This window comes from Sebastes umbrosus, chromosome 4 (assembly GCF_015220745.1).
Source record: "Sebastes umbrosus isolate fSebUmb1 chromosome 4, fSebUmb1.pri, whole genome shotgun sequence".
Classification (NCBI taxonomy): Eukaryota; Metazoa; Chordata; class Actinopteri; order Perciformes; family Sebastidae; genus Sebastes; species Sebastes umbrosus.
The window spans coordinates 3,491,132-3,504,974 of NC_051272.1; the positions used below are offsets into that span (position 1 = coordinate 3,491,132).

At 38.3% G+C, this 13,843-nt stretch overlaps 1 protein-coding gene and 1 long non-coding RNA gene across 5 annotated transcripts in view; one reads left to right on the top strand and one right to left on the bottom strand.

Moving 5' to 3' along the window:
• Positions 1-1,812, bottom strand: part of LOC119486674 — a 35,321-nt gene extending 33,509 nt beyond the window's left edge. The window contains exon 1 of the long non-coding RNA XR_005206577.1: positions 1,233-1,812. This is a non-coding gene — a long non-coding RNA (uncharacterized LOC119486674). The remainder of the gene's footprint in view (positions 1-1,232) is intronic.
• A 1,032-nt stretch (positions 1,813-2,844) lies between these two features.
• si:ch211-272n13.3 (ankyrin repeat domain-containing protein 26) overlaps positions 2,845-13,843 on the top strand; it is a 38,654-nt gene continuing 27,655 nt past the window's right edge. For 2 of the 4 annotated variants that reach the window (XR_005206576.1, XM_037766966.1), the window contains exons 1-13: positions 2,845-3,000; positions 3,269-3,575; positions 5,330-5,444; positions 5,597-5,770; positions 6,323-6,429; positions 7,119-7,256; positions 7,448-7,602; positions 7,733-7,759; positions 8,051-8,087; positions 9,039-9,108; positions 9,195-9,246; positions 9,623-11,748; positions 11,940-12,114. Coding sequence is in view for 3 of the 4 variants with exons in the window: in XM_037766966.1 (XP_037622894.1) it covers positions 3,373-3,575; positions 5,330-5,444; positions 5,597-5,770; positions 6,323-6,429; positions 7,119-7,256; positions 7,448-7,602; positions 7,733-7,759; positions 8,051-8,087; positions 9,039-9,108; positions 9,195-9,246; positions 9,623-11,748; positions 11,940-12,114 (3,379 nt within the window). In the remaining variant the exon portion in view is untranslated. Of the gene's footprint in view, positions 3,001-3,268; positions 3,576-5,329; positions 5,445-5,596; positions 5,771-6,322; positions 6,430-7,118; positions 7,257-7,447; positions 7,603-7,732; positions 7,760-8,050; positions 8,088-9,038; positions 9,109-9,194; positions 9,247-9,339; positions 9,537-9,622; positions 11,749-11,939; positions 12,115-13,843 lie in introns of all 4 variants that reach the window. The other 2 variants (XM_037766967.1, XM_037766968.1) reach the window with 2 other exon arrangements.

Consider the following 13,843-nt stretch of genomic DNA (forward strand, 5'->3'; position numbering starts at 1 on the left):
CAAGATAAATGTCGCCCTCAAGTGGTAAATATTTGCTATTACACAACCAAGCTTTCTTTGCTTCGAAACAACCCTGCGTGTCTGGTAAACCAAACCTTTTTACACAAACCGAAGCTTCCTATTGGTCAGTAAAACCGCTCGTTGCCTCAAACTCATCTCTGAACTGTCAAGCATGTTCTTATAGAGTGCAACAAATATGACAACGAAATAAGGGCATTGCTATCAGGAGTAGATGATGGAAATATTACAATCTGCTAGGAAAGACATCTAAGAAAGTACACAATCTTCTAATTAATTACTTAAGGGCAACAGGAATAATGGAGAGAATTTAATTATTAGTAGTATTATTATTATTGAATGAATTATATCTGTCAACAATTTCTTCCTCACAAAACAAAAAAGCAATGAAAACAATGAATGTTTGCAATATCTTTAAAGTTTTTAAGTGAAATTATTGTCATACTCTCGCGTGGTCTTTTTTTTTATTATTATCTATTTATTTATTTATTTTTATTGTGTTTTTTTAATTTATTTTATGTTGGTTTTGTTTCATTTCTGTTGTCCTTTTATGTTTGGCACAGCTCTTTGTTTATGTTTTCGCTATGCTTCTTCTGTATATAAATGTTTTTAATGTTTTCTACTGTTACTATGGATACTGTAATTTTGAAATAAAATAAAAAAATATGACAAAGAAAGAAGGGAATTGCTATCAGGAGTAGATGATGGAAACATTATGCTAGGAAAGACATCTAAGAAAGTACACAATCTTCTAATTAATTACTTAAGGGCAACAGGAATAATGGAGATAATTTAATTATTATTATTATTATTATTATTATTGTTGTTGTTATTATTATTAATAATTATTAATTTGTATTTTATATATTTTTTTGTATTTATTTATTTTATTATTATTATTTTTATATTTTTTTCCTGCCAATCTACTGTTCCACACTCAACTACATGGCGGTAATGCACCTCTAAGCTGGTTTGCCAACCGCCAATAAACACCAAAGAAGAAGAAGAAGAAGAACTCCTCTCTGATTGGTTCCTTGAAAACCAAACAGCCAGCATGCTGCTCTGAGCTCACTGAGTTTAGCTTTAGCTCTGTGATAGATAGAGGTCTGACTCCGACAATCAACAGGTTAGTGTTTGACTTAATATACTAGAAGTTCATTAACATTAATCACACACATGCTTGCTAGAATTAGAGTAGTATAACCCCCACATACCTCATTTGTTTTCGTTGTAATGAAGCTAATTCCCATCTCTGCTTTGATTCTTAGCCAAATTAGCATCGAGTTAGCAGGGTTAAGTTGGTTTCACTTTAGCAACTGCTTGTTGGAAGAACAAGTGTCTTAGTAACCGAACAGAGTCTTACAACTTTGCTGCAGCTGTAGAGACAGTGTTAATGTTATCTGTGCTCCTCTCTCTAGCTTCTAATCCAGTTTAAATGTGGCGGTTTTGCATCATTTGTTGTGAAGTGACGACGTGGGAGGCGCAGCACGGAGCCACAACTGAGGCTGGGTTGCTAGGCAACAAATACTCCAGAAAATAAGCATCATTTAGTCTGACCAAAAACCTGAGCGTTTTTCTTTTTCATTCTCCATCATGGATGACAGCTTAGCCATCATCCTCCTCTCTCCCAGAAGCATAGTGTTTTACATTGAGCTTTTCCTTGTTATGGTATAGTAGTAGATGTAGTTGGCAGTGTGTGTTGTATAATAGCATTACAAAAAGCATTTGTTTTGTAGAGTTGTCAACAAATTGGATAACCTCTAGTCCAGGGGTCGGCAACCTGAAGGTCTGGAGCCACATGCGGCTCTTTAGCTCCTCTCCAGTGGCTCCCTGTGGACTTTTAATAATGGAAATAAATAACTGTTTTTTTTGTTTACATTTTCATTTTTGTTTATCATTGTTGTAGGTCTATGGTGAGACGGTTGAGGAAAAAAAATAAATCTGAAATTTCGAGAATAAAGTCATAATATTACGAGAATAAAGTCATAATATTACGGGAATAAAGTCGTAATATTACGAGAATAAAGTTGTGATAGTACGAGAATAAAGTCATAATATTACGAGAATAAAGTCATAATATTACGAGAATAAAGTCATAATATTACGGGAATAAAGTCGTAATATTACGAGAATAAAGTTGTGATAGTACGAGAATAAAGTTGTGATATTACGAGAATAAAGTCATGATATTACGAGAATAAAGTCGTGATATTACGAGAATAAAGTCATAATATTACGAGAATAAAGTCGTGATATTACGAGAATAAAGTCGTGATATTACGAGAATAAAGTCGTGATATTACGAGAATAAAGTTGTGATATTACGAGAATAAAGTCGTGATATTACGGGAATAAAGTCATAATATTACGAGAATAAAGTCATAATATTACGGGAATAAAGTCATAATATTACGAGAATAAAGTCATAATATTACGAGAATAAAGTCATAATATTACGAGAATAAAGTCATATGTTTACAAGAAAAAAGTCGTAATATAATGAAAATAAAGTCATAATATTATAAAGTAGTAATTTTGTGTTATTTTCTTTTTTTCTCGTAAAGTTATTATTCTCGTAATATTATGAGTTTATTCTCCTAAAGTTATGACTTTATTCTCGTAATATTATGAGTTTATTCTCATAACATTATGACTTTATTCTCGTAATATTATGAGTTTATTCTCATAACATTATGACTTTATTCTCTTAATATTATGATTTTTTATTTATTTATTTTTTGCCTAAAATGTCTCTTTAGATAGTAAAGCTTGCTGAACCAGCTCTAGAGCTACGTTAGCATCCCAGTCAGTTACCATGGTAACAAGCCACAAGATATAACGCTAACATAACGTTCATGTAAACAACGCTGAGCTGAGTAATGTTAATGTGTCCGGTTCTGTAATCGCGCATCAAAATAGTCCTAATGAAACGTTATAACATGTTTTGGTGCTAAATAACGCAGAGGACGTGCTGGCTTGAAGGTATGGTGATGAAAACGGTTCATGTAGCTGCAGTTAGCATTTACCTGCATGACAGCTGTGTTTTACTGTTGCCTAGATACGAATGCTTATTATCTCCCTATATATATATATATAGTTATATATGCAGTTGATTACTATGCCGTTTATGCGTGTGAGGATTTGCGGTAACTTAGTTAACGCTATATCTTATATGCAGAGAAACAACCGCAGTGTTCCTTCAGCACGGTGTTACGGTGCTTCTAATCCGCTTTGCACGTCTTATTTCCAGGCATGGCAGAGCCGCCTGTGGTGATGATCCTGATCCTCCAGCACCTGATGAGAGGCAGCTAGTGACGGTGCAAAAAGCAATGCAATGTTGTGCTGTGGTGCACGATGAAGAAGATATTCAGCTTTACTAAGAGAAAGAAACACCCGTCGTCCAGTACTCCTGACAACGGGAGTGTGCTTTCTGTCGGATATGAACTGAAGGAGAAGGACCTCGGGAAGGTACACAAGGCTGCCTCGGTGGGGGATCTGGCAAAGCTGAAGCAGCTGGCTAAAAAGAATGATATCAATCAACTTGACAAGGAGAACAGGTGAGTGGGATTGAAACAAGCACTTGTTGTCACATCCTTGATAGTGGATTCATTGCTGTCTACAATATACCTTAGTAATGCAGTCCACATGCAGAGCTTAGTGCAGTCATGATCTCTTTATCTGTCTTATACTCTTATATATTATTTTGGAGCCTCTTTTTTCCCACTGTTTCATCTGTATATATTCTCTTTCCACAAATCTTGACTAAAAGTTAAAGGATATTGTTACAGGATTTATATGTTAAACACATCAAATAATAATAATAATAATAAAAATAATAATAATAAATGTATTTATATAGCACTTCTCAAAACAGATGTTACAAAGTGATTCACAAGACAATAAAAGCAGATAAATAAAATAAAAGATATTGTAACTGTTAAAACAGAACATCAGACAATAAAAGCAGATAGAGTAAAAAAAAATATGGTAACTGCTAAAACAGAACATCACAGAACATATCAATAATAATAAAAGTGGTAAAATGGTAGGACAAGTTCATAAAACAAATATACAGTATATATATATATACACATAAATGTGTATAAATGTACACATGCGTCCAGAAACGGATGTGTACATACATATGTTTATACCCTTCTACTTATAGGAATGCTATCCTAAAAAAATGTGTTTTCAAAAGTTTTTTAAAAGTGGATACAGAGATAGATGATTGTATCTCTGTAGGAAGTGCTTTCCAGAGTTTGGGAGCCCTGACAGCAAAAGCCTGATCGTCTCTTGTCACAAAATTGGACCTGGGAACAGCAAGAAGTAGTTGATCAGATGATCTCAGACCACGCACAGGCGTATAGGGTGTTAAGAGATCCAATATGTATTCTGGGGTCAGACCAAGTTGTGCTTTAAAACTGAGTAATACAATTTTAAAATGTATTTTAAATTGTAGGGGAAGCCAGTGCAATGATGCCAGGACTGGTGTAATGTGCTCCCTTTTATAAATGCCCATTAGAAGCCTGGCAGCAGAATTCTGAACCAGTTGTAGTCTTGAAAGTTGCTTCTGACTGAGGCAGGAATACAAGGAATTACAGTAATCCAGTTTGGAAAAAATGAAAGCATGTATGACTTTCTCCATATCACTGAATGACAGAATTTTTTTTATTTTGGAATGAATGCAGCCATGCAGATGGACTTGCATTTATATAGCGCTTTGGACCTCGATGGACCTCTTTCTTATGCTTTTGACATAACAAAGCACATTTAAAAAAAAAAAAAAAATAGTACTGCAATGGTAGAGATACAGCAGCTCTAGGATATATTATTTAGTATATTGTGGAATAATTTTTGTATAGTAGAGCTGGGATGTCCAGACAATGTCCAGTATTTACTGTTTACAGCAAACTACCAGCTGTTTTAAGCACCAAATAAAATGTAAATGACACCCCGTTGCTTCTTTTCTACTTATGTTTCAAGGTAGGATCTAGTTACTTCTCACAATTAGTGCTTGTGTCAGAAGTTACTGTTGTGAGTGGTGTACGTATAGTACTTGAGACAATTTACAGAATGGCTTGTGATATATCATCATTGATATACATATATATACGTATATATATATAGTATGTTTGGCACCTCAGTAACATAATATAACTTTTAAAACAACATGTTCTTGGATAGAAGAACTAGTTAAGTAAGGCCTATGTTAAGAATAGTTATAAAATCCTTGTAAAGGTCCATAGAATTTTTTTTAGTAAGAACAATAATGCTTGTATATGAGAAACTCTCTCCTTCCCTATTACAGAACTGCACTTCATATTGCCTGCGCCAGTGGACATGTCGAGGTGGTGCAGTTCCTCGTCGAGAGCAAAGCCAAGCTTAACCTATGCGACAATCAAAACAGATCCGCCTTAATGAAGGTAATCCTGGATGATGAGACTCCACCACCGACTGATTCTTCATTTAATGTTGAATATAATTGTGATGATGATCATTGTTGGCTTCTTTCCTCGTACATTGTTTCAAGCCTTTCTCTGACCTCTGCAATCATGTCACTTTTCCTCTATATCAGGCAGTGCAGGGCCAACACGAACGCTGTCTGACCACACTGCTGGAGAACCATGCCGAGCCTAACCTAGTGGACATCAATGGCAATACAGCCCTGCATTTAACAGCAAACATCCCGTCCATTCCCACTGCTGCTCTGCTGCTGGAGCATGAGGCTGACATCAATGCACAAAATAAGGTGATTCTGTCTTTCTATCTACCACAGTACAAATTCTTAACCTCAGGCCAAACATCAGGGCGATCTTCAGATAATACAGACCTAGATTCATGATACCAAATTTATTTGAATTGTGAGTAGATCCAGCGCTGGGACAATATTTGGCATACTCCTGTATCTTGATATATAATAAAGTATTAACAGTTATCATGCCGTCACAGCTCATATATCATAGTAACAGTCTTTATTGCAATAACCAAATATGGCCAAGAGAGGAGGACCTCTTAGTGTCTGATGGTTTCCACAACAAATGGTATTGTGCACAACACCAGGCATGGCACGGCATGTCAAAATAGACCAGAGCCATCATGGAAAATGTTTTCTTGGAGAAAGATATATTGTGCTTATCTACATGTGATGCTTTCAGTGACGTCTGTCTGTAGGCTACAGTACAAATCTTGTAAATAAAGAAGGATATTAAATGATATTTGTTACTCGGTGTACAATGAGGTACTGATATTCTGATGACACCTGTCCAATGAATGAGGTTGTTGACTGTGATCTAATTTTTAGGAGGGATTCACACCCCTGACCGTGTCAGTCCGTGAGGACCATATCGAGATGGCTGAGTTTCTCCTCAAGGAAGGCGCTGGTGTGAATTTTATGGACCAAGCCCAAAGGTCAGTACTAAACAATGACACATTTGCGAAACACGTCCAATAATCTTTGACAGTGTTTACACCTGGCTTTAACATACGTCTTGGGCGATCGAATCACAAGTGGACAGCGCTAAATACAAGTGTAAACGACAACCGAGATGCACTGTGATCCGAACACTCAAACCACTTTCACCACATCTTTTGTAGTGTAAATGTTAATGTGTCCTGATGCATCCTCGACAAGGACGTAGCATAAAAGAACAGAAAATACATCATCAGAGCCACAGCTCTCCTTTTGTTCTTTCTTTTTCTCATGTCAAGTTGGTTCTCAAGACGCGTTAGCTGGCTATGTCCGTGATGTCTGAAAATTTTGAAAAGCCCATAGAGATATATATTACGTGAAACATCTTGGCCTATTTGGTTTTGATATTTTCTTAAAATTCCGGCAGACTAGGCACGGGAAGTGCATTGGAAAACAGACATGATGAAGGCTACGTGTTTATTTGCATATAGTGCAGGTAATTGAGATTTGTTCACAAGCGGTCAGTCGAGACGCACTCTAACGGCTGGTGTGAACTGATGTACTTAGAGCTGTCAACCTGTAATCAGATCACCCAAGATGCATGTTAATGCCAGGTGTAAACGGCCTTAATGCTGCTGAATTCATTGTTTACAGTTGGTCATGTTGCTATCATGGATTTTACCTGCAGGTCCCCACTAATGATCGCTGCTGGCAATGGACAAATCAATATGTTGCGGCTGCTCTTGCGGTACAACGCAGATATCACACTAAAGGATACCAAAGGATGGTCAGCTGATGACTACGCGGTGATGAATGGGCATCATCCGTAAGCTGAGCTTCTTTTCTTTGCACATATGTTCCTACAGTGGTCTGTCTTCTGTAATGTATGTAGTTGTGGTGTGTGAGTGGAACACAGAACAGGAACAATCAACCAAAGCCCATTTCATTTGTTTATTCATTAGGAAACACTTCTTTTTTTCTTGTTATGACATTTTCTCTGTCTTGACTCTCTTGTAGTTGTTCCCTCCTGATCATTGAGCATAGTACCCAGAGGAATGACGGGCCCTCACATCAAGGTCCGAGCAAAAAGAAGCAGAAAACACTGCTGGGCAGTCCTTCTCAAGACATTGAAGCAGGCTTCTCTTTGGGAGGACCAGCCACTGACAAAGATGGTAGGGAGAGACGTTTTCATCACATAATAGTGAATGAAAGTGGTGTTAGGATATTATTATTGTGTCTATTCATTATTGACTTTGATTATTTTATTTATTCCTCATGCATTACCCTCTTGACTGGATCTAGAGCATGGAGCAAATGAAGCAGGGGGAGGTATTAACTTTGCTTAGATGAGCTTTGTTAGCAAAAGCTGTCAGTTTGTGCCAGTAAAGATCATTAACAGTTTCTAAGGATGGATACTCAACCTTCTCCTGTTTTCAGAAAATGCACTTTTTCATGCTGCTTAGATTTGTAGTGCTTTGTGCGCCATGCCTTTTCTGCTTCTTAAGACTTAGATGCTCTCAAGATATCGCTATTTGACAGTTTTGATATTAAAATATGACATGTGCCTTTCTAAAATTGATTCAATTGAGGCTGAAATTAAGCTCCTCTGCTTTGTTGCAGATTTTGAAGACAATTCTCAGTCGGAGTCACTAAGTCGGTGAGCACAATTTTCTTCTTATGTGATCTGTAACTTTTTTTTATGTATATATTTTTTATTAAATGCGAGACGCTACAGGTAAAAACATTTTGAGATTTTGGGCTTTTTTTTTTCCATAACAAGAAAACATCCAAAATACACATTTAGGTGTTTATTTTTACTACTTTGTCTATTTGGGTCTGTAGATTTCTCCTAAATTCTACAAAAGTTACCATTACATAATGCCTCATTTGCATATTTAAACATACAATTTCAAAAAACTTGTAATACAAAAAAATGATTGTCTTAATTTAACTAATCAACTGGAGAAGTTTCATGGTGATATCTATTAGTTTAAATGTTTTACCCTATTCACCTGTAGTGTCTTGCATATGTATGTATCTCAAAATGAGCCAGAAGTGTCCACTTCAGTAGCACTTCTATACACCAGATTTTCCAGTTTCGTCCTTAACTTTATTCTGAATGTTTTTATAGGGGTTTTATATCATTTATAGCTCGATTTATTGAACATTTTATTCCCAAAAATGATGACTTTATGGAGTGATAAAAAGAGATATTCAGAATCTCTTCTTTAAAAACCATTGACTCTAATATGAAATGAAACAATAATTTTGAACCTGGCTTTATCCAACGTTCAGGTTTCTGGTCCGGAAATTTATGCAAATTAATATAATATTTAATAAGATAATGCCTCATTTCCATATTTAATCATGACATTTCAGAAAACTTGTAAAACAAAAAAGAACTGCCTAATGTAATTAATCAACAGGGGAAATTTCATGGTGATATCTATTAGTTAAAATAGACTCTGTTCATCTGGGTTGTCTCCCCTTAATCTTTATTTTTCTAGTACTAGTTCTCATTGAGATTCAGCTTCTTTTTTTACAAGGGAGTCATGAACAAGACTTACAATTTACTTCCTGGCTCAAACCATTCTTCTTCCCTCCTCAGAGTTTCAAAAAGTGCTGCAGATGAATGGGCTTCATCAGAAGATGACGATGGATCGGTTTTAATCGAAAAGGTTGGTGCTACTCTTTTTTTTCTTGTAAAGTGTGTTTTTCCCTAAATTTCATTCTGGCCTTAATGTTATGATATGCTGTCTTTCAGAAACCACAGAAGCTCAACCTAAGGAAAATGATTGCATCTAAAAGAGGAGAAGGTACTGCAAATCTTTGGCCTTATTCACATGTTAGTGTCCCTCCATAGCTTGTGGTTTTTAGAAGTAATCTTTTATCCCTGCCCTGCCCTGTAGCTTCCGCACTGCCTGACAGATCTTTGAGCGGTACGGAGTCTGAGCCGGAGAATGAGAATAGAGTCCAGCAACTTCCATCCCTCCCAAGGGCTTTACCGTCCAGCAGAGCTCTGCAGCTCCCAGTAGATCCCTCTCCCGTTTCCTTCCTTTCCAAAGCCCCCCAGATGACCTCTACCCCTCTTCCAAGCTACAGAAAGGTAAAACGTTTGTGTTGCCACTTGCATTTTTATGACCTTTTTTCCTCTCCTTCTATTTTTTCCCCCCAAATGCTTAAAACAAGCAGCCGACGAGCAGAAAAGCAAAGCAGACTCAGAGCAGCCTTCAAGTAGTAAAGCAAGAACAGACTCTCAAGAGGAAAGCCCAGAAGCTGAGGAGTCTGAGGAGGAGGAAGAAGAAGAGGAGGAGGAAGATGATGAAGAAGAAGATGATGATGAAGATGAGGAGGATGACGAAGAAGAAGAAGAGGAGGAGGAGGAGGACAACGATGATGATGAAGATGATGATGAAGAAAGTGAAGAGGACGATGGGGAAGAGGATGAAGAAGAGAATGAATGTGAGGAGGAGGACAGTGACAAATGTGTGGCTTCTGTCGAGGCCAACACGGCTGAATTTGAAGATATACAAAAACCCTGTGTTACTGGCGCCCTTAAGATTATTGACAGTGCCGATGCTCAAAACATACCTGGTGCTGACATTTCTTACAGCGGTGAAACTAGCCCCGGTATTGTAGGTGAGAGTGTAGAGGCAGCAGAGAAAGATGCCAAAACAGAGACTCAAAAAAACGACTGCCCAGCTGGAACAGCAAGCTATGCAATGCCAGCAACTTTAGACGTAGAGGAGGATTGCGTCGTGTCAGCCATCAGGGTAGAATCCAAATTTTCTGATGAAGATGACAGCCTCGGGAAGGAATGCACATCGTCACCCAGACATCACACGGGAACTTGTTCACCTTCTGCAGTTAAAGAGGAAGAGTTTGAGCGAGAAGTGGGAAAGGATGACGACGATGACTCCTGGAGCAATAAACAAAACAGCGGCGACGCAGCAAGCAATGACGGTGCTGATGAAGAGGACAATCAAACGGGAGGATTTGGTCGCGACACGGTACTGGCTAATAGAAAAAATTTGGCGCCTGAGGACGGAGTTGAAAACGCAGACGGTTCCTCTGATGCCGCATCAAACAAAGAAGCGCTCAAAGAGGGGAAACGCAGATCCTCGTGGGGCTCCTCATTAGAGGACAGCGACGCTGACCTACCCAAAGAAGATGAGGTAAACAAGGAGACGCTTGATCAGAAAAGTGATGTCCAAGCATCAGATTTACAGCCAGAAGCAGCAACACTGCATTCAAAATGCACATTACCGCAACCAAATGAAGACCACCGGGATACCTCATGGGATTCTTCATCACCAGTGGTACCATCTCCAAAATGTGTCTCACGTCAGCCAGTGATGGATGAACCAGTGACCTCTTCGAGGTTATGTTCAACTCCTCAGTCCAAAAACAGACCAGCAAAAGCAGCAGTAGATGAATCAGAGTGGGATTCTTCTTCTGAAAATAATGATCAAAATGATAATGGCTCCTTCACTAAAGGTGACGTGCAGTCACCAGTTTCTAAAACAAATATTGGAACAGCAAACCAGACTGGAGAGCAGCAGTCTTGGCAAGAAGAAGATAAAGAAAGTGTTGATAAAGAATCCAATGACCCCTCTCCTGCAGTGTCACCAGTACCTGAGGAAATACTAGATAACGATGGAGGAAAATTAGACTCAGAGAATGATCAAGGCGACGATAGTAGTTGGGATGATGAAGATAAAAGTGAGTCAGAAAAACAGAAGACAATGGTGAGAAAAGATGATGAGGTTGCAGCCTGCGTTAACATCTTGAAGACACGTCTTTCTACGCCGAGCAGGTCGAGACCCACGAGTGCAACGGACAAGAAGTTGGAGGGAGATGAAGACGATGAAGAGGCTCCTCAAGCTGTTATTGATGGGAAGGATGAGTCCCCAGAGGATAACAGTCTGGCGGGTGTTCAGAAAGACAATCCCAGCAAAGACGATGAGACAAGCGAGGACTCTGACAGCAAGGACCAAAAGCTGCAGTACGATTTCACCAGCGCCACAGTCAAAGTGTCTGACGATGACGATGGACACGAGGCTAGATTAACTGCATACGTTCCACTAGAAAATAGTAGTGCCGTTGTTCCTGACCTCAATGAAGAACCGACGAGGGAAAATATTCTTTCAAGCCCTCCCGCTGCTGGTCAGCGCCATGATTCAGATGGGAACACGTTGTCTGATGAAGCGTTACCTCAGACTGACATTGACGACGTTGATCTAGACTCACCTGATGAGGCAGAGAGCATAGGCGCGGGAAGCCGAGAGCTAAGAAACATTGAAGAGTCTGTCATGCAGGTAAAAAAACAGGAGTACAAGAGGTAGTTTTTAGTTCGTAGGGTAGCAGTTTCTGATGTAGTGTGGCTGATTTGTTTTCATATGCTTGTTCCCAGTTTGCTTTTCGTTTGTGGACACATGCACTCGTAGAAGTAGGTTTTAAAGTACATATTATGACTAATCAGCATTTATTTTTATTTTTTTTTACACAGAAAAAAGATTCCACTGGGGATGAGGATGATAATGACCAAGAGGAGGAGAGAGATGATGATGAGGAGGAAGATGTCTCAGATGAAAATGATCCACCTGATCGTAAAGAGAGTGGAGAGTTCCTTTACGCCAGCTCACCTGTTCCTGAGGCAGAAGTCTCTAAAGATAAGAAAAGAGGTAAGGAGCAAATCATTTCTATCAGATGTTCTGAACATGCTATGAACTGTATTTACAATACTACGACCTCACATCCGGTAGTGTCTACAGGCAGTCTTTCAAAATAATATTATAATAATAATAATATACACAATATATAATAATAATAATAATATACACAAAATATAATAGTATCTGTCAAAACTAAACCCATTTAGTGCATTTAAGTGCAATATTACATTCTGGGTTTTAAAGAAAACATTTTCTGAAATGCAAAAACAAATAATGAATGAATGAATAAACGAGAAGTGCACTCGGAGAGCGCAGACCTCCGCCAAGAAAGGTTTCATGTACGTCGCGCGCCCCCAGCCCCGCCATTCAGCTTGCACCATCATCCACATGTGTTTTTGTTTATGTTGAGATCAGCTGTACGTCGCGGAGCAGCATAGCGGAGCAGCATAGCGGAGCATCGTAAAATTACTTAAGTGGAAGTGGTCAGAAACAAAATAACACTCAACTAAAGCGTCGTCATCACTCTTTGCAACAGTCACCAAGTGTGCCTTGGTCGAAGTAAACTGTAATGTCACTGTGTTTGATGAGGAAAGCTGGCAGAAGGAGAGAGCTGGGTGACGCGTCATGAACGCATCATCAGTTACACTGCACATGTCTTAAAGCCCGTGGTGTTAATGCACAGGCTGAGCGGAGTTATTAAAAAAAATTCCCGAAGCCGGATCATGATCCGGATCGCACCAAAATCGAATGGATTGTTCATTGTGCCACACCCCTCCCCTCCAAAAAATTTCATTCAAATCTATTACGGACTTTTGGAGTAATCCTTACGTTTTACGTGTTTTACGTTCTACTCCTATAAAAGAGTAATATAATAATTTTAACTAATCAAACCGTGATGATGTGTTCGAATTCAAAATAGTTATTGATATTATTAAAAGAAGCTCATTAGATGATTTTTAGTATTCAAATTTCTCGAGGAATCGTTCCAGCCCTACAAAACCTTAATTAAAACTGTTTTAATAACAGTCAAAAACACTGGTAATCTTTTCCTCCCACCATGTCATTGTTACTTTCTATCAGGGATTTTGATTCAAAGGTCCTGTATAGATTATCATGTCTTTTTTTATTTTAAAGCATGGTTAAGTGCTATATAAATACTGTGAAAGTATTGAAACTCTCAATCCACAGAGGGATACACACAGCCTGTATTCAGAAACTGCCTTTGAAACAAGCTGTCGGGATCTCTGTCATTTTATGATGTCACAAATATACAATATATAGACCACCAAACATACTAAATGTGTCCCAGTTTATTTGCTGTTGCGGTGTATGTGAATGACATCAGCTGACAGTGAGTAAACATGGACCCAAGCTGTTGCCTAGCAACGCAATTCTGTTGAAATGAGCTAAAACAGAGCGTTTCAGACAGAGGGTAAATACAGGCATATTCAGGCAGACAGTATGAGGAAAATAAAGGTGTTTTTTTACATTACAGCATGTAAACATGTTCTATTAGAAACACAAAATACAAGTATGGACCCGAAAATGAGCACGATATGGGACCTTTAACTTTAGTAACAATGTTATTGCAAATATGGTCATACAGTAGAGATGCAGCAAGAATTGTTTTGAATTGAATTGTAGCACCACATGAATTGAAATCAAATCAAATTGTGGGAGACCCAGAGAGTTTATCTGCTGCTCCTATCCAATGCATCCTGCACTGCTCTGCAATTAC